General features: G+C 42.0%; 1 protein-coding gene across 1 annotated transcript; it reads left to right on the forward strand.

Annotated features, from left to right (window-relative positions):
* The first annotated feature begins 474 nt into the window (after nt 1-474).
* Nucleotides 475-12,884, forward strand: b3gnt7 (UDP-GlcNAc:betaGal beta-1,3-N-acetylglucosaminyltransferase 7). The gene is made up of 2 exons (XM_046292286.1): nt 475-759; nt 10,274-12,884. Coding segments are annotated over exons 1-2 (1,254 nt in total). The 5' UTR covers nt 475-757; the 3' UTR covers nt 11,526-12,884.
* The last annotated feature ends 8,575 nt before the right edge of the window (nt 12,885-21,459 follow it).

The raw sequence follows: 21,459 nt of genomic DNA on the forward strand, positions 1-21,459 counted from the left end.
ATCATGTAGCAACAATCGTAACAATATTCATTATTATAATTATACAGCTATGCTTATATTATTATGTACTATGAGTATTAGTATTGATAACATTATTGTTATTATTCCATTGTTGTTAAATTGATTATTTAAAAAAAAAAATATATATATATATATATATATATATATATATATATATATATATATATATATATATATATATATAATAAATGCAACATAGTAATAATATTTTTGCTGCAGCCGCAGATCACATCTGTGTCAATTAAGTTACATCTGGAGACAATTTTGCCGAATCTGTGAAGAAGAAAAACAACAACACATTTGCCTTGTAGGTTTTATTTATTGATGGAGATGTGATGAAATAAAAACATGAAATCAAGACAACTCTTGTGAACACAACTGATGAATCTAAAATTTGAATTGAGAGATATTTTTTTGGCCTATTTTAGGGATGGGCGGAAGGACTCCTCTATCATGCATATTCACTATTTGCATACAGCCTCGGTCATGCTTTTAAAGATGCAGAGCTGTGGAGAGTAACCACTTGATGGCATTGATCCCAACGTACGCTTCAGATAAATACGCGACCGGAGGCAAAGTAACGTTCTCTGGTTTCTTCGTTCACTTCCAAAAAGAGAATGGACTATTTCTTGGCATCCATTTGAAAGGACCGTAAGCAAGCAAGCCATCCCTTTTAAGGCACAGTAAGGTGATATTCAGTGACTTTACTTGCACTTGGAATCAGCATTCGAAGAAAATGTAAGTATAATATTTTTTTTAAATGATAGCCTACCGACCGTGTAATGCTGTGCGTTGTCCTTGTGTAGAAGCAGACTATTTTATATTCTTATTATTGTTATTCTTGTTTATTAGAAGGTTATAGGAATTCTTATGAACAATATATTTGTGTGTTTTTCACCTTTGCAATTGTGTAATAAGGACAACGGTAATGCCTTATTGAGACAAATAAATACGATACATTGCCGCCCTATAACTATAATTGCACGTGACACCGTTATTTTCTTCTATGGTTACGTTAATTTATTAATGCGTAAAAGGCATATTTTATATTGAAGTGTATTAGCCCTCATATAGGGAGAATCGACTCTCATGAGGTTTTTGATGACAGCCTTGTCAGTTGTCATCACACATCATAGTAGACCACTAAAGTGACTAAAAACGATCTAACAACTGAAATAAAACAGTTTTAGGGATTAGTCGACTTTCTAACTTGTGTTTTGAAAACGTTTTCACAGGCTACTCCGTGCAAAGATTTCAGTGCGTCTGACTGGGACTGTCTCGAACTAGTTCCAACTGCAGAGTATAGTGACGTTACATTTTAGTCATTTAGTAGACGCTCTTAGCCAGAGCGAGTTACAATTAGGGTAAAGTGCCTTGCTCAGGGGCACATCGACAGATTTTTTTACCTAGTCGGCTCGGGGACTCGAACCATGCCGTTTTGGCCCAACGCTTTTAATCGCGAGGCTACCTGCTACCCTGGAGAGGAAAGACCTTGACTTTATCACCGTGTAGAATTGGCATAGTTTGTTCTTACTCAATCTTTCAACCTAAGGACTAGGCATTCACAAATGACAATTGGTTACCAGAAGTTACAGATATCAAATGGGTTACGGAAGTTACAGAGATCAAGTGATAATGGGTTAGCGGAAGTTACAGAGATCAAGTGATAATGGGTTAGCGGAAGTTACAGAGATCAAGTGATAATGGGTTAGCGGAAGTTACAGAGATCAAGTGATAATGGGTTTGCAGAAGTTACAGAGATCAAGTGATAATGGGTTTGCAGAAGTTACAGAGATCAAATGAGAATGGGTTAGCGAAGTTACAGAGATCAAGTGATAATGGGTTTGCAGAAGTTACAGAGATCAAATGATAATGGGTTAGCGAAGTTACAGAGATACAATTAAATGATAGCCTATTTACAAACACAATGACACACAGAGTAGACCTATCAGAGTATGACAAAAAAACTATCCAACAAACACAATTGTATACTTTTTATAATTTAATCACTTTTTATTCATATAATTATTTAAACAAAGCATCATAAGAGGTCAAACTGAAGTTACATGCTGTCTTTGAAGAGAACATCTTGGCTCAGAACAGAAAGAGACAACATTAGTGTAACTGTATCAAAATATCCGTGACAACAGTAACAATCCCAGGCAAAACATTAAAGTCCCCCCCCCCCCTCTTGATGGTGGAGATACAAATTTAAACTTTAAAATTAAAGGGACAGGTCACCCAAATGACAAAATTACATGTTGGAAACTACGGGGGGTGGGGGGGGGGTTAAATAAATTGAACACCCTTCCCCTCATAGAAGTAACTCAAGATAATGTTTACGACCATAAATAACACCACCCTGTGTTTATAACTGTGGATATCGACTTTGCCACTTCAGCACGCTTTTGTGGCACAGTCGATTCCACGCATGGCTACAGGCCAGTAGTTTGAGGGTTCGCCAACCACCACGGAAGAGCTCACTCTCCCTGCCTGTCTTATTACACTACGAACAGAGTCAGCTGCAGACAGTGATCAGCTTGGGAAAAATCTGATTTTCAACATTCGGATGTCATATTTATAATTACAGTGCATTCGGAAAGTATACAGACCCCTTCTTCCACTTTTTGTTACGTTACAGCCATATTCTAAAATGTATTAAATAAAAACATTTCCTCATCAATCTACACACAATACCCCATAATGACAAACGCAAAAACAGTTGTTTCTGTAGGGATGTTTTTCAGCGGCAGGGACTGGGAGACTAGTCAGGTTCGAGTGAAAGATGAATGGAGCAAAGTACAGTGAGATCCTTGATGAAAACCTGCTCCACAGCGCTCAGGACCTCAGACTGGAGTGAAGGTTCACCTTCCAACAGGACAACAACACTAAGCACATAGCCAAGGCAAAGTAGGAGTGGCTTTGGGACAAGTCTCTGAATGTCCTTGAGTGGCCCAGCCAGAACCTGGATTTGAACCCGATCGAACATCTCTGGAGACACCTGAAAATAGCTGTGCAGCGACTCTCCCCATCCAAGCGTCGCTTGGGAGGATCTGCAGAGAAGAATGGGAGGAACTCCCCAAATACAGGTGTGTCAAGCTTGTAGCGTCATACCCAAGAAGACTCGCGGCTGTAATCGCTGTCAAAGGTGCTTCAACAAAGTACTGAGTAAAGGGTCTGAATTAGGGATGCACAATATATCGGTGAGCATATCGAAATCGACCGATGTCTAGTTTAACGCCAATGTGCAAAACCGGTGTCAAAGCTGACATGCATACCCATTTAACATAGGTACATGACGTAATGACGCCACATAAAATGTTGTCATTTGAAAGAGTAACAAAATTTCAGCGAGACAACTCAAAGGCGAAATCCATTAAAACCTCTTGGCGCACCGATCCCTGAATTGCAGAGCGCCAAATTCAAATTAAATTACTAAAAATATTACATTTTTATGAAATCACAAGTGCAATATACCAAAACACAGCTTAGCTTGTTGTTAATCTACCTGTCGTGTCAGATTTTTTAAAAACTTTACAGCGAATGCAAACCAAGCGTTTATGTTAGGACAGCTCTCTCAGCAGACAAAACATTACAAACAGCTAGCAGCAAAGTAGATTGGTCACGAAAGTCAGAAAAGCAATCAAATGAATCGCTTACCTTTGATGATCTTCAGATGTTTGCACTCACGAGACTCCCAGTTACACAATAAAGATAAAGATTGTTTTTATATCCCAAAACCTCCATTTGGTCGGCGCGTTTTGTTGAGTAATCCACAGGCTCGTACAGGTCACGACGGGCAGACTAAAATTCCAAATAGTATCCGTAAAGTTCGTAGAAACATGTCAAACCATCTTTATAATCAATCCTCGGGCTGTTTTTACAATAAATAATCAATAATATTTCAACCTGGTGGTAGCCTTTTCAATAGGCGAGAGAGAGAAAAGGTCTGCTCCAAACTGCTCGTGCATGCAAAACTCTGGGGACACACAGCTATCCACTGACGCGATGTGATCATTCTCGCTCATTTTTCAGAATAAAAGCCTGAAACTATGTCTAAAGACTGTTCACACCTTATGGAAGTTATAGGGAAAGGAATCTGGTTGATATCCATTTAAATGGAGGACAGGCTTGCAATGGAACAGAGGTTTCAAAATAACAGTATTTCCTGGTTGGGTTTTCCTCAGGTTTTCGCCTGCAATATCAGTTCTGTTATACTCACAGACAATATTTTGACAGTTTTGGAAACTTTTGAATTTCTTCTATCCTAATCTGCCAATTATATGCATATTCTAGCTTCTTTGGCCTGAGAAATAGGCAGTTTCATTTGGGTACGTTTTTTCATCCAAACATCAAAATACTGCCCCCTAGTCTCAAGAGGTTATTAAAGCCAAGATAATGTAATTCATTGCTCTTGACAATCAACCATTTCCTGTCGTGGGTGATGTGGGCTTTTGCCGACTGGTCGAGCACTGTAAGGGAAATCTGCCCTATGTTTATACAAAGAGACCACAGGAAACTTCTTTGATCAGAGGTTAGTTTGTTTATTAAGTATTGCAAGCCAGATTGCAACCCGGAGTATACACTTTATTACACAACTACACAGTAATTTGCAAGTAACACACCCTGTACAAAAGATGGTGTTTTCCCTTTTTATCCCCTACTGGGGATCATCCCGCCCAGGGTGATGTCCCTTAACTTTAATACCATATAAGATCATAATTAATAGTAGCTAATACAAAGTAGTCTCTGCTAGGCGGAGTTCAGCGTATTGTTATTTGCAGTTAGTTTCTCAATCCTTCTTCCTCATATTGCTACAGTGGTACCTCCTTTTAAAAGTTGCGAGCTTGCACAGCGGGACTTAGAGGTACCCAGCATCACGGCTTCATTGCTCCAGGCCACCACAAGGGGGAGTTAGAGGTACCCAGCATCACTGCTTCATTGCTCCAGACCACCACCAGGGGGAGTTAGAGGTACACAGCATCACGGCTACAGACCACCACAAAGGGGAGTTAGAGCACTCATTATACATTTGGGTCCCAAGGTTTTTATATGACCAATCATATCGAGTGGTTCCAATGACGAATTTTGATGCGGGGCCACCGTAGCCTGGTGACTTTCTTCAGCAAAGATGGCTGACAAAACATTATGGAGGATGCAGATGTAAATTCTTATAAAGTCATAACGACTCAAGCAAAAATAAATTACACTTGAGAGGATTATGTTAGTTAATGTAGAGACAAACGTTTGTGCATATTTATTCGTTGTCATAAAGTTAATTTACGAAAATCGCTATTTAGCAAGTTTATCTGACTAGCTAACGTTAGCCAGCTAGCTAGTGTTAGTAGAATGAATTTGTAATTCATGTTGTTTAATGTTTTAGCGACTCCTGAGAAAACCAGCAAACCAGGCTGTCGTCTTGTGAAACAGTGGACGTAACAAATCTAGCTAGCTAAAGCATTTACTGCACATTGAATGTACAATTGTGTAAGCTTGCCTTGCAATGCAGCTGAAGTAACATAGCTAGCTCACTATTTACTTATTATCTAGTGGAGGATAAAAATAACTGTGTGCCTATGGATGTGTAACAAGCTACACAGTATGTAGCCGATCTGTGTGCCTATGGATGTGTAACTAGCTACACAGTATGTAGCCGATCTGTGTATAGACGCTAACACGTTAGGTTCTGAACTAATATTCATACCAATCTATGAACCTCAGCTGTCATAGTTGTTGTATCAACTTCAAGTCTGAAAGGCATTAATGAAGCTTATGGACAGAGTAGAATATAATAACTTTATTGTGCCAAGGATGCAAGTCCTATATACACATGCACTGTAGTTATTACCACGCATGAGATTCCCACATTGTAGACTGTACATTGAATATATTCACTGATCGTGTACTCTTCCTTGGCAAATAAAGGTGCGGTTCAGGTATGAATCTCTGAGACATTATTTTTTCAGTCATATCAAACTCCATGATTTGAATGATGCTGTGTCTGCATGTATGTATTACAGATATACACTTCAACAGTGTTTACCTCTCCTGCTCCTGGGACATTAATGATTACACACTGTAACTATGCAATAGACTAGAAACATGATTGATTTGTAATTCATATATACCGGAAGAAGAAAAAACAATGCATATCTAACTCCCATCATCCGCATGAATCTGAGGACACAGGATAGTATTTCAATGAGATACTTCATTTCAAACAGTGGAGAATGTGAAACGTTTTATTGAAAGAAGTTCATTATCCAGGTGTTATAACTACATAAATGCATTATAATGATGATAATTATAATAGTATAAATACAAGTTCAATCTGTACTTCAATGCACATATGGTGTGCTTTATAAAACGAGGAAGAAAGACGGGGTGGGGAGAGACGTGTAGAAGACAGAAAGGGAAAGAGGTAAGAACAGTGGCAGACAGCATGTGATTCATGAATTACAGTGCTTCCCTAATATTCTCTCAGTTCATCACAATTGCGGTGTCTCCTAACCAGCCTTGGGGCACCCAGTTGACCCCGAAGGTTACCTTAAGAGCGGGTGAGGTGGCGATGACGGGACTGGCTTCCTCTTTCACATCAAAACATCTCTGCAGACGAGAGACAGATGGATAGAGAGAGAGCATGATTAAGCCTTGTTTTATTTATTCTAACACGGTCAGTCATCTTAAATCAGGAGGTGAAATGCAAAACTGACCTCGGATCATTAACTCCGGGACAACTACATCTCTATCTCTATTTCAATGGAAAGCATCTCTTTAATAATACTTCCTGTTCATCCGACCAAGTGACCTCTCACCTATGATCATGCTATGCCCTCTGTGTCAGCCAGTTCAGATGTGGGAGGGGTTCACCAAAACAGCTGATATAACCTAGAGGATTAAGGGGGAGAGGGATGAAGTGAAGAAGAGAGTGTTATTGTGTGTGTGTGTGTGTGTGTGTGTGTGTGTGTGTGTGTGTGTGTGTGTGTGTGTGTGTGTGTGTGTGTGTGTGTGTGTGTGTGTGTGTGTGTGTGTGTGTGTGTGTGTGTGTGTGTGTGTGTGTGTGTGTGGTCTCACCTGGTGTCCCACACTAAGTGGCTACAGAGTACTTTATACTGAAAAACAGACACATGAGGACAAACAATAGAAGATACTGTGTGTGACGCAGACGCCTATTGGAGTGTACCTGAAACATTTAAATACAGAGGGCTATGTGTCTCACCACTTGGTTATTGCCAGGCTAACCCCCATGGAAATCATGACTTGGCAGCAACATATTGTGGTTGTGTTCATGTGGTGTAAATCTGAAAATTAGCAGCTGCCATCTTAAGGGTTTTTTAATGAATGCATTTGAGCCAGGTTCCATGTACAACAAGACAGAGAGAGATGAAGAGAGAAGAAGAACACAGAACAGTTTAATTACCTCTGGTTATGGACACTTTTGCCAGCAATAAAGGTTCCACGGCCTGTTCCTCCTCAGACAGTGAACATCTGGCAGCAATATCTACATTTTCGACCCCTTGAAAGTAAAGAAAGCAGCTTATTTTTTATAGATGTGAAAACAATAACTGAGATATGGTCGTTCCATCTAAAGCAGCAGATGTTATTTTTAGTATACGTCAATACAGTCCAGTGCTGCTTACCTGAGATGACATCATCAATACAGCCCAGTGCTGCTTACCTGAGATGACATCATCAACACAGCCCAGTGCTGCTTACCTGAGATGACATCATCAATACAGCCCAGTGCTGCTTACCTGAGATGACATCATCAACACAGCCCAGTGCTGCTTACCTGAGATGACATCATCAATACAGCCCAGTGCTGCTTACCTGAGATGACATCATCAATACAGCCCAGTGCTGCTTACCTGAGATGACATCATCAATACAGCCCAGTGCTGCTTACCTGAGATGACATCATCAATCAATGCTGCTTACCTGAGATGACATCATCAATACAGCCCAGTGCTGCTTACCTGAGATGACATCATCAATACAGTCCAGTGACATCATCAATACAGCCCAGTGCTGCTTACCTGAGATGACATCATCAACACAGCCCAGTGCCCAGTGCTTACCTGAGATGACATCATCAATACAGTCCAGTGCTGCTTACCTGAGATGACATCATCAACAGCCCAGCCCCTGAGTGACATCATCAATACAGCCCAGTGCTACCTGAGATGACATCATCAATACAGTCCAGTGCATCATCAATACAGCTTACCTGAGATGACATCATCAATACAGTCCAGTGCTGCTTACCTGAGATGACATCATCAACACAGCCCAGTGCTGCTTACCTGAGATGACATCATCAATACAGCCCAGTGCTGCTTACCTGAGATGACATCATCAATACAGCCCAGTGCTGCTTACCTGAGATGACATCATCAATACAGCCCAGTGCTGCTTACCTGAGATGACATCATCAATACAGCTCCAGTGCTGCTTACCTGAGATGACATCATCAATACAGCCCAGTGCTGAGATGACATCATCAATACAGCCCACCTGAGATGACATCATCAATACAGCCCAGTGCTGCTTACCTGAGATGACATCATCAACACAGCCCAGTGCTGCTTACCTGAGATGGCGTCTTCGTAGGTGTCCACTTTGACTTCCTTTGTGTCAAAGAGTAAGGGGAACAACTACTTCAGGGTCTCAGAGCGAGTGACGTCACCGATTAAAGTGCTATTAGCTCGCACCCCGCTAACTAGCAAGCCATTTCACACCGGTTACACCCGATGTATATATAAACACATTGCAAGATTTTTGGCGAAATAGACAGACATGCCTATATTTCCCCCATAGGAAACAATGGGAAGATCACAGGGTTCCAATATTATTTTTGCTTTTTACATTCTAACTATAAAAAACGTGAGCAGGTCCCATTGCCAATAATAGCGAAGCAGGCATTGTGACGTTGAACAATAAGCTGGGAATAGAACATTCGGAAGGCGAGTTGGTGCCACTGTGCTCAATAGAACTAATAGGAGCTGGCAGGGTAGAAAATGCCCTAAAATAAGGCCTGTTTTTTCGCGATTACTTCAAAACGACGGCAAGCAACTGGGAAATATGGTCATATTATGAAACTGGGCTCCACGATGGATGCAATTTACATTTAAGAACTAGTTTTTTTCATCATCCAGAAAAACAATAGTGCATCTAAAACTTAGTGGGGTGTTAAAATCCTAGGTATTCCTTAAAGTAAAGGTGGTGATTGACTCAACCACCATTGGGGGGCCAGGGCTTTTGATCTACAGCTGTACTTCCTCAGTGGTAGGGAGCAGAAGGCCAGAGGTGGATGAACGCAGTGCCTTTGTTTGGGTGTAGGGCCTGATCAGAGCCTGGAGGTACTAGTTTTTTTTTATCAGAAAAGAACGTTGTTAAAAATGTAATGTTTCCAACCTACTATCTACACGTATTTCAGAGAGCAGAATAATTACTTTACGACAGTTGAATATGGCCGGTGTCAGTAAACTTCGGGAAAAAACGTAATTAAATTGTTTCCAGCAGCACATTTACAATCACCAACGCTCTGGTTAACCCGAAAACTGCCTTTCCAGCTCTGCTAGGGCGAGTAAAATGGTCAGAGTGGTCTCATTTGTGTCTGGAGGTAGCTAGCCAACGTTAGCTTGGGTGCTTGACTGCCGTTGTAATGCCAGAATGCTCAAATCAACCCTACTCTTCGGCCCGAACGCCCAGTGTGCGCTCCGAGAGCGAAACGGTCTGAATTTACAAACGGACAGTTTTTCTCTGAATGGAAACATCATAATATTAATCAAATTAATTGAGCCAAATTTCTTCAAATCAATTCCATATACTATGTTATTACAAAAAAAAAAAAACATTTTAAATTCTCTGTTAATGCCAATACAGAATACTATAAAATGCTTCTCAGAGATGCCCGCTGGTGGTCAAACTAGCAATAACTTGTAGTAACAGAAGAAATGGCTGAGAATTAAATGACGTGCCACAGAAGGCTGCAGCAGCACGCAGGGTGTGCCGTAGTATGACGCAACTTTTAAAGGAGGAACCACTGTATCATGTGCTAGCAGAAGTAAGTCTGGAACATAGTATCAACAGGAATTGAAAGTATAGTTCCAACACACAGACATCAGATTTTTGTAGAGAATGCAGAATGACAGGCTTTTGTGATCAAAGTTAGTCGATCATTTGAAATGGTAGATGACTTTCATGCCCTCTTCATCTGACTAACAGTCCCTTTCCCTCTGTCTCTCTTCAGGATGACCAGTAGGGATAAATGGAGGGTTTACAAGCGGGTATGTGTCGTGTTCTTTCTGGCTGCGGTGACGTTGACGGTGGTCCAGAGAGGGGCTCCCTTCCAAATCGAGAGGCAGAGTCGCATGGAGGCCCCCGCCGAGGGAGGGGAGAACAGGGCCCAGCAGCAGAATACGGGCCTCTACCCAGGGACCAACACCTTCTGGAAGGCTAGCAAGGGAAAACAAGCCGAGTCTACAGCCACCGCCACTGGCACCACGGAGGAGTCCAGCATCACCCAGGAGCGAGCTGGCTCCCGGACCTGGGACGTGTCCAGTGCCAACTGCAGTGCCAACCTCAACTTCACCAACCAGGACTGGTTCAGGGGCTTGGAGGAGAACTTTAAGCAGTTCCTTCTGTACCGCCACTGCCGCTTCTTCCCCATGCTCATCAACCATCCGGAGAAGTGCTCTGGGGAGACCTACCTGCTCATGGTCATCAAGTCCATCGCTACGCAGCACGACCGCCGCGAGGTGATCCGCAAGACGTGGGGCAAGGAGCAGGTTGTTGACGGCAAGAAGGTGAAGACAGTGTTCTTGCTGGGGACGTCGTCCAACGAGGCTGAGAAGGCCAACCATCAGAAGCTCCTGGAGTACGAGGACTACATCTACAGAGATATACTCCAATGGGACTTCCAGGACAGCTTCTTCAACCTGACCCTCAAGGAGACCCACTTCCTTAAGTGGTTCTCCACCTACTGTGCCGACGTGCGCTACGTCTTCAAGGGCGACGACGACGTCTTCGTCAGTGTGGAGAACATCTTCGAGTACCTGGAGGCCAGCGCCCAGGTCAAGAACCTATTCGTTGGTGACGTGCTCTTCAAGGCCAAGCCCATTCGCAGGAAGGAGAACAAGTACTACATCCCACAAGCACTTTACAACAAGACCCACTACCCTCCATACGCCGGAGGCGGTGGGTTCCTCATGGACGCACCCCTGGCCAGGAGGCTCTACTGGGCCTCAGACTCTCTGGAGCTGTACCCCATCGACGATGTGTTCCTGGGCATGTGTCTGGAGGTGCTGCAGGTCACACCCATCAAGCACAATGCTTTTAAGACATTTGGTCTGGTCAAGAACAAGGACAGCAAGCTCAACCAAGAACCTTGTTTCTTTAAGAGCATGATCGTGGTTCACAAGCTGCTACCATCAGAGCTCATACACATGTGGAACCTGGTGAACAGTAATCTCATCTGTTCACAGAAAGTGGAGATCTTATAGCCTGGTGGGAACTCTTAACTAGGCGAGGGGAGAAAGTTGGGATGTGTGAGTGGGCCGGGAGGCGGATGTTTTGACATCCAATTCAAGTTCTCCTTTGTTCATAGTAGGACCCAGACAATATTTGATTTATTACATTTCAGCAAACATTCTTATTCAGAGCAATTAGGGTTAAATGCCTTGCTCACATCGGCAGATTTTTCACCTAGTCGGCTTGGGGAGGTCAAACCAACAACATTTTGGTTACTGGCCCAACGCTCTTAACCGCTAGGCTACTTGCCTCTACTGCATCACAGTGGAAGTACATTTTCTGGTGATGTTTTTTTATGTTCTGGTGGTGTTTTGAAATGACTCTCAAAGTCAGCAGGCACATTCGGAGATGCCAAACCAAAGGGGTTTGAGGTGCTGGCAGATAGTGTTGCAAAGAGGACAGCGAGCTGCCCCACGTTGTCATGCATCCCGTTGACTGTGTACTGAAAGTCAAACACCTTGTTCATTTGGACCAGGCTTCACCTACACTGTAGTAACACGGACCTTATAAAATAGCAAGAAACAAAGTGTCTCTACCTCACTAATGTAGTTGAAATTTCTTTTCTCGTTTAGGTAGTCATTTGAATATAATTTTGGTCAAGACAAAAATGTCTTGTAAGCATGTTTAACCACGTCAATAGTCAAATAAATAATAATGTCATTTGTTTTTCTTTACATCAAACCCTGCAGTCCAACGTAGAGAGACAGAGACCCTTTCATATGGGTCACTGCACTTCGATAAGATTGTTCAGTTTTCATAAAACATTTGGACTGTATACTGTATGTGTCAATGGATCTGAATGCGCTGATATACTTGATATGAATTGAGTTGAGGGTTTATGAGAGGCTCCCAAGTGACTTAGCGGTCTAGGGCACTGTGTCTCAGTGCTAGAGTTGTCACTACAGACCATGGTTCGATCACGGGCTGTATTGCAACCGGCTGTGATCGGGAGTCCCATAGGGTGGCGCGCAATTGGTCCAGTGTCATCCTGATTAGGGGAGGTTTTGGCTGGGGTAGGCTGTCATTTGTTTTTATCTGACTTTCCTAGTTTAAATAAAAGGTCAAATTACATTGAAACTGTGAAACAAATAAACTACTGCTGATACATATATCGCAATATGTTAATTTAATAGCCCCACTGACACAGGGGCCAAAAGAGGTTGTTTGATATGTAATTAATTGCAGGGAAGGTATTGGAATTAATGAAAATGTGCAAAGATTATAGTTCCTCATGTTTAGAGGGCAGTGAATATGTGTGGAGGATGTATATAAATGTTTTTAAAAAATCTAAATATATATACAGGTTTAAAAATCACGTTTGTAAATAAATGTTTAAAAAAAATCATATGTGGGGTCTTATCATTTTATTTATTTATATTTTACCAGTTCGACTAATTGACAACAAACGATCCAAACAAGGCTCACGTGGTATTTGATCTTAACGTTGATAGTTTGACCAAAATGTTCATTGTTCATTTTATTTCAATGTTCACTTGTTTATAGGTCAACGGGATTATTTTAACCTCAAAATGTTGTCCTTTTATCCTCAACATTGTTGATGTTTTAACATCAAAACATATCTTTATACATTCAAGGCTGATTTATCAATTAAACCAATGTAAATACATTACTTAATTTATGCCTTAAGGTAACATGTATAATTTGTATTAGTGTTTCACTTCAAATGTTAAATTTATTTTGTCACAAATGATATGCACATGACAGAACCAGAAACACATTTAACAGAACATTAACAGAGTTTTTAAATCAGTGTTTTTTTTACTGGTTTCAGAGGCAGTTTATAGAGTCCTGATTGGTGTTCCCATGGATTTATGTTCTCCTGCTGAATAACATATAACAGCGATACTATCAACTATTATATTTATCATAGTGATGCAAGAGTAACATTAAAACAGAGTACGTGCAGATGGCACTAATTTACTAAGTGGGGAGGTGTGTCATAGGTGATGAATGTGTTGGGCACATCGGAATTTCTACAGATGTTGTGGCACAGCAAAAAGATTAGCATACCTCAAATCTAGAGGTTGAAAGTTCAAATCACCAGGTGGGGTCATATTGAAAAGTCAATACTGAGTGATCATGTCAATCATGTTGGTCTTTTGATTAAAGATTTTATCTGAACAGCGTACCACTTACCTTAAAACCCCTATACCATTTTAATTACCTTACTTATAATTATTTGGGACACATAGGAACCATCACATCCCAAGAACCTTCAGGGGACCGTGACAACAACATCCCAAGAACCTTCAGGGGACCGTGACAACAACATCCCAAGAACCTTCAGGGGACCGTGACAACAACATCCCAAGAACCTTCAGGGGACCGTGACAACAACATCCCAAGAACCTTCAGGGGACCGTGACAACAACATCCCAAGAACCTTCAGGGGACCGTGACAACAACATCCCAAGAACCTTCAGGGGACCGTGACAACAACATCCCAAGAACGTCATAAAAACATCCCCGGGAAATATAAGAAGGTCCCTCAGAGAACGCTCCCTTGAGACGATCATGCGACACCCTAAGGACTAGTAAAATGAAGGTCCTGAGAACGTCCTAAAAAAAAGGGTCCTGACATGGTCCTCAGCAACGTCCTGGAAAATGACAGGGAACTAGACAAAGGGCCACCAGAGAACGTTCCCTTGGGACTTGTGCGGTCGAGCCAGCTGTTGGATTTTAACAGTGAAGAGGCTGACAACGAGGATCGTTTTTCTTGCCCAAAGTGAGGCTTTTATTACCAATGTGAAAAATTAGTAGCAAATGTACAATATGTACAAACAAAAATAACAAACAGACAACCTGAATCTAAATAAGTAGAGCTGTCAACTGCCACCTGAGGCGGCAGGGTAGCCTAGTGGTTAGAGCGTTGGACTAGTAACCGAAAGGTTGCAAGATCAAATCCTTGAGCTGACAAAGTACATTCAGCCCCTGAACAAGGCAGTTAACCCACTGTTCCTATACCAGTTAACCCACTGTTCCTAGACCAGTTAACCCACTGTTCCTAGACCAGTTAACCCACTGTTCCTAGACCAGTTAACCCACTGTTCCTAGACCAGTTAACCCACTGTTCCTAGACCAGTTAATCCACTGTTCCTAGACCAGTTAATCCACTGTTCCTAGTCCAGTTAATCCACTGTTCCTAGACCAGTTAATCCACTGTTCCTAGACCAGTTAACCCACTGTTCCTAGACCAGTTAACCCACTGTTCCTAGACCAGTTAATCCACTGTTCCTAGACCAGTTAACCCACTGTTCCTAGACCAGTTAACCCACTGTTCCTAGACCAGTTAACCCACTGTTCCTAGACCAGTTAACCCACTGTTCCTAGACCAGTTAGCCCACTGTTTCTTGACCAGTTAACACACTGTTCCTAGACCAGTTAACCCACTCTTCCTAGACCAGTTAACCCACTGTTCCTAGACCAGTTAACCCACTGTTCCTAGACCAGTTAGCCCACTGTTCCTTGACCAGTTAACCCACTGTTCCTAGACCAGTTAACCCACTGTTCCTAGACCAGTTAACCCACTGTTCCTAGGCCGTCATTGAAAATAAGAATTTGTTCTCTACTAGCTTGACAAGCTATGTAAAGGCTCGATAAAAAGGAGAAACCCTTCAAATATGCCTGATCAGTAAATACATGTTTATAAAGAGAAAAACACTGCCTTCAGAAAGTATTCATACCCTTCGTCTTATTCCACGTCTGGTTGTGTTCCCGCCTGATTTCCAAACTGATTACATTTCTCACCCATCTACACACAATACCCCCGTAATAACAAAGTGAAAACATGTTTTTAGACATTTTTTGTAAATGTATTATAAATGAAATGCAGAAATATATAATTTACAAAAGTATTCACACCCCTGGATCAATACTTTGTAGAAAGCACCGGGGGGGAATTACTGCTTTGAGACATCTTGGGTATGTTTGTATTATTTTATTTAACTAGACATGTCAGTTTAGAACAAATTCTTATTTACAATGACGGCCTAGGAACTGCCTTGTTCAGGGGAAGAACAACAGATTTTTTTGTCAGCTCGGGGATACGATCTAGCAACCTCTTAATTACAGGCCCCACACTCAAACCACTTAGCTACCTGTACAAGCTTTGGCTATATGGATTTGGGGATTTTGTCCCATTCTTCTTTGCCGATTTTCTCATAGTTAAATGGGGAGTGGAGGTGAACGGCAATCTTTTAATTCTTTCCACAGGTTTTCAATGGGATTCAAGTATGGGCTTTGGCTGGGCCCCTCAATGACTTTCACATTCTTGTTCTGAAGTGTTGCTTTGGCTGTATGCTTGGGGTCATTGTTCAGACCACAGAATATTTTGCCTTTATGCTCTCAGAGTTTTTCCACGTTCCTTTTTGCAAACTCCAAGCATGCTGTCATGTGCCTTTTTCTCAGGTGTGGTTTCCGTGGCTACACTTCCATGAAGACCAGATTGGTTTGATGAGACTGTTTCCTTCTTCTGGCAGGTTCTCCCATCTCAGCGAAAGAACTCTGTAGTTCTGTCAGAGTGGTCATTGGGTGGTCACTTCCCTGACCAAGGTCCTTCTTGCCTGGGTTGCTTAGTTTAGTTGGACGGCCAGTTCCGTATTTTTTGGTTAGTTCCATATTTTTTAAACTTCCAAATGATGGAGACCACTGTGCTCTTGGAAACTTTCAATACTCTATAATTTATTCTATACCCTTCCCCAGATATACAGTTGAAGTCGGAAGTTTACATACACTTAGGTTGGAATCATTAAAACTTGTTTTTCAACCACTCCACAAATGTATTGTTAACCTTTAGCTTTGGCAAATCGGTTTGGACATCTACTTTGTGCATGACACAAGTCATTTTTCCAACAATTGTTTACAGACAGATTACAGACAGATTATTTCACTAAAACTCAATGTATCACAATTCCAATGGGTCAGAAGTTTACATACACTGAGGTGACTGTGCCATTAAACAGCTTGGAAAATTCCAGGAAATTATGTCATAGCTTTAGAAGCTTCTGACGTAATTTGAGTCAATTGGAGGTGTACCTGTGGATGTATTTCAAGGCCTACAGTCAAACTCAATGCTTCTTTGCTTAACATCATGGGAAAATCAAAAGAAAACAGCCAAGACCTCAGAAAAAAATTGTAGACCTCCACAAGTTTGGTTCATCCTTGGGAGCAATTTCCAAACACCTGAAAGTAACATGTTCATCTGTACAAACAATAGTACATAAATATAAACACCATGGGACCACGCAGCCGTCATACCGCTCAGGACGAGTTCTGTCTGCTAGAGATCAATGTACTTTGGTGCGAAAAGTGCAAATTAATCCCAGAACAACAGCAAAGGACCTTGTGAAGATGCTGGAGGAAACAGGTACAAAAGTATCTATATCCACAGTAAAACGAGTCCTATATCGACATAACCTGAAAGGCCACCCAGCAAGGAAGAAGCCACTGCTCCAAAACTGCCATAAAAAAGCCAGACTATGGTTTGCAACTGCACATGGGGACAAAGATCATACTTTTTGGAGAAATGTCCTCTGGTCTGATGAAACAAAAATAGAACTGTTTGGCCATAATGACCATCGTTATGTTTGGAGGAAAAAGGGGGAGGCTTGCAAGCCAAAGAACACCATCCCAACCGTGAAGCACAGGGGTGGCAGCGTCATGTTGTGCGGGTGCTTTGCTGCAGGAGGGCCTGGTGCACTTCACAAAATAGATGGCATCATGAGGGAGGAAAATTATGTGCATATATTGAAGCAACATCTCAAGACATCAGTCAGGAAATTAAAGCTTGGTCGCAAATGGGTCTTCCAAATGTACAATGACCCCAAGCATACTTCCAAAGTTGTGGCAACATGGCATAAGGGAAACAAAGTCAAGGTATTGGAGTGGCCATTACAAAGCCCTGACCTCAATCCCATAGAAGATTTGTTGGCAGAACTGAAAAAGCATGTGCGAGCAAGGAGGCCTACAAACCTGACTCCGTTACACCAGCTCTGTCAGGAGGAATGGGCCAAAATTCACCCAACTTATTGGGAGAAGTTTGTGGAAGGCTACCCGAAATGTTTGACCCAAGTTAAACAATTTAAAGGCAATGCTACCAAATACTAATTGAGTGTATGGAAACTTCTGACCCACTGGGAATGTGATGAAATAAATCAAATCTGAAATAAATAATTCTCTCTACTATTATTCTGACATTTCACATTCTTAAAATAAAGTGTTGATCCCAACTGGCCTAAAACAGCGAATCTTTACTCTGATTAAATGTCAGGAATTGTGAAAAACTGAGTTTTAATGTATTTCGCTAAGATGTATGTAAACTTCCGACTTCAATTGTACGCACGCACCACTTTTCACAATTGTGTCTCAGAGATCTACAGGCAGTTCCTTGGACTTCATGTTATAGTTTCTGTTCTGACAAGCACTTCTTCTTCTGTAGTTCTGCACTTCTTCTGTAGTTATGCACTTCTTCTTCTGTAGTTCTGCACTTCTTCTTCTGTAGTTCTGCACTTCTTCTTCTGTAGTTATGCACTTCTTCTTCTGTAGTTATGCACTTCTTCTTCTGTAGTTCTGCACTTCTTCTTCTGTAGTTATGCACTTCTTCTTCTGTAGTTATGCACTTCTTCTGTAGTTATGCACTTCTTCTTCTGTAGTTCTGCACTTCTGTAGTTCTGCACTTCTTCTTCTGTTGTTATGCACTTCTTCTTCTGTAGTTCTGCACTTCTTCTTCTGTAGTTCTGCACTTCTTCTGTAGTTATGCACTTCTTCTGTAGTTATGCACTTCTTATGTATTTCTGCACTTCTTCTTCTGTAGTTCTGCACTTCTTCTGTAATTTTACACTTCTTCTGTAGTTATGCACTTCTTCTTCTGTAATTCTGCACTTCTTCTTCTGTAGTTCTGCACTTCTTCTTCTGTAGTTCTGCACTTCTTCTTCTGTAGTTGTGCACTTCTTCTGTAGTTGTGCACTTCTTCTTCTGTAGTTCTGCACTTCTTCTTCTGTAGTTCTGCACTTCTTCTTCTGTAGTTCTGCACTTCTTCTTCTGTATTTCTGCACTTCTTCTGTAGTTCTGCACTTCTTCTTCTGTAGTTGTGTAGTTTAACGGCAGTGGACATCTAATATCTTGAATAGACCAACTGAACTATAATATAAGTCCATTATACTTTGTGATACAACATGTGAAAAGGAAAAACAAAAACAAAAAAACAAGAACTTGTAAAAAAATAAAAAAAATAAAAAAACACACAACAAACCCTACACTCATTAAAAACCCACTACTATTTTGACCCCATCTGCTCCTGCACCATGCCACCGGCCTGGGTTGACATGACACCACCACTCAACACACCCTGTAACTCTTCTGAAGTCAAATCTCGTACCACCATGTACTTCTCTGCAGCTACCACCACAACATCTATGTTCTGTGATTTATGTTCCTTTTCTGCGCTACTGTTGATAACCGTTGCTATGAACGCTAAGAAGCCAACCTTACTGAAGCATATATCACTTGTTGGCCTATTCCTCTGTTCTGGCACAGATCTACTACTCACAGGGATCCTCTCAGGATCCCTCTAAAAGAATAACTAATATATCCTAACATGACTTTGTTGTGTAAAGACCGACTAAAAACTCAAAAGGACGGACAGTGACTCCTCTGTTTCGCCACGCTCACCACCAGGTCTGCTTCGCACCAAATGGCGGGCATTACAAACACCAGGAATTTTCAACTTCAATTGATCCACCTCCACACGTAACGCTACCCCAGAAATCACTACATTCAATGGTGCTCTGTTCCTAAGAGCAAAGCAAGAAACAGATCTTGACCCAAGCTGGTCTGAAGAAACACGCAAATATCACAAGTCCACTACAGGTTACCTTCACTGATTCAACTGCACCAAACTCCTTTCTCACCCACCTTGAAACCACAAATGGATCAGCCAAAAGGCCAGGTTCCACTTTCTCCAACAATGTCTCTCCTACTGGACCAGATTATTTTTATCATGTCCATTGATGCCAGTCTTGGTTTCCGAGCTATTCACCACACCTTCCACCTCACTTAACTTGCCCTCATTCACTTCCAGAACTCGGTCTGGTGCATGGCTCACTCTGTTTGCACTTGACACTGATCATCTTCAACACCCAATCTCCATTTGTTTTGTCATCATCTTCATCCAATTCAAAACCCAACCTCTGCTCTCCTCATTCTCTTCCACCTCTTCCTCTTTTCCTCCTCAGAAATTTGCTCACCTTGGAAACGTGTCTTCGCCGGGTAGCGACACTTTGAGAGCAGTGCTTCCTCAGGACCTTCTTGGCTGCTTCCCAACAACCACTCGGTCTCTGTCTCTGACATGTACTGCGAACTGTAGGACCTTACATAGATGTGTATGTGTTATTTCTAAATCATGTCCAAACAATTTAATTGGCCACAGGTGGACTGCAATCACGTTGTAGTGGCATCTCAAGGATGATAAAGGAAATTGGATACCAGTGTGCCATCACAGCAGCAAGATTTGTGACCTTTTGCCACAAGATATGCTGTCTCACGTTGAGAGAGAGAGACAGAGAAAGAGAGAGAGACAGAGAGAGAGAGAAAGAGACAGAGAGAGAAAAAGACAGAGAGAGAGAAAGAGACAGAGAGAGAGAGAGAGAGAGACAGAGAGAGAGAGACAGAGAGAGAGAGAGACAGAGAGAGAGAGACAGAGAGAGAGACAGAGAGATAGAGAGAGAGAGAGAGAGAGACAGAGAGAGACAGAGAGAGAGAAAGAGACAGAGAGAGACAGAGAGAGAGAAAGAGACAGAGAGAGAGAGAGAGAGAGAGAGACAGACAGAGAGAGAGAGAGACAGAGAGAGAGAGAGAGAGAGAGAGACAGAGAGAGAGAGAGAGACAGAGAGAGAGAGAGACAGAGAGAGACAGAGAGAGAGAGAGAGAGAGAGAGAGAGAGAGAGAGAGACAGAGAGACAGAGAGAGAGAGAGAGAGAGAGAGAGAGAGAGAGAGAGAGAGAGAGAGAGAGAGAGAGAGAGAGAGAGAGAGAGAGAGAGAGAGAGAGAGAGAGAGAGAGAGAGAGAGAGAGAGAGAGAGAGGGACAGAGAGAGAGAGAGAGAGAGAGAGAGAGAGAGAGAGAGAGAGAGACAGAGACAGAGACAGAGACAGAGAGACAGAGAGAGAGACAGAGAAAGAGTACATCACACTCAAGTCATCCACCACCAATTCATGACAGCTGCAAGTAGAGAGGAACTTCATGCTAGGAGTGGCAGTTCACTCAAGTGTGGCCCAAGTGTGACGCAATGTGGCAAAGGCAGCAGAGATATTTTGTGGACATTGAAGTATACAGGCATAGGGATGACCATTTTGGTATACACAGACCACCCTACAATCCTGTAGTAATTTAGGAGCCGGTTGTTCGTTGTCAGACCTATTGATGTCAGCCCGGTCGGTAGGAAGATTGTGACGGCTGAGGTCTTCACACCAGCCCTCTACTGACTTCAAAGGGAAGGTCGGGAGCCATCTTGGGTAATGAAGCTCTTTGGGAAAGGAAAGAAGAAAACACTCATCCCCGACTCCCTGTTCCCTTCTTCGGTCTGCAGACTGTCTGTACATTCACTCCTGGTACTGTGTATTATATTTCCATACTGTAATCATACCAGAAAAAGAGAGAAAAGCTCATTTGCACAATTGATTTTATTAGTTTTAATTCGGATCCTCATTAGCTATTGACGAAGCAACAGTATGTCTGAAGAGACCCCTGGTGACATGTATTGTGGGGTATTTATGAATGTCTGAAGAGACCCCTGGTGACATGTCTAGTGTGGTATGTATGAATGTCTGAAGAGACCCCTGGTGACATGTCTTGTGGGGTATGTATGAATGTCTGAAGAGACCCCTGGTGC

This window comes from Oncorhynchus gorbuscha, linkage group LG02 (assembly GCF_021184085.1).
Source record: "Oncorhynchus gorbuscha isolate QuinsamMale2020 ecotype Even-year linkage group LG02, OgorEven_v1.0, whole genome shotgun sequence".
Taxonomy (NCBI): domain Eukaryota; kingdom Metazoa; phylum Chordata; class Actinopteri; order Salmoniformes; family Salmonidae; genus Oncorhynchus; species Oncorhynchus gorbuscha.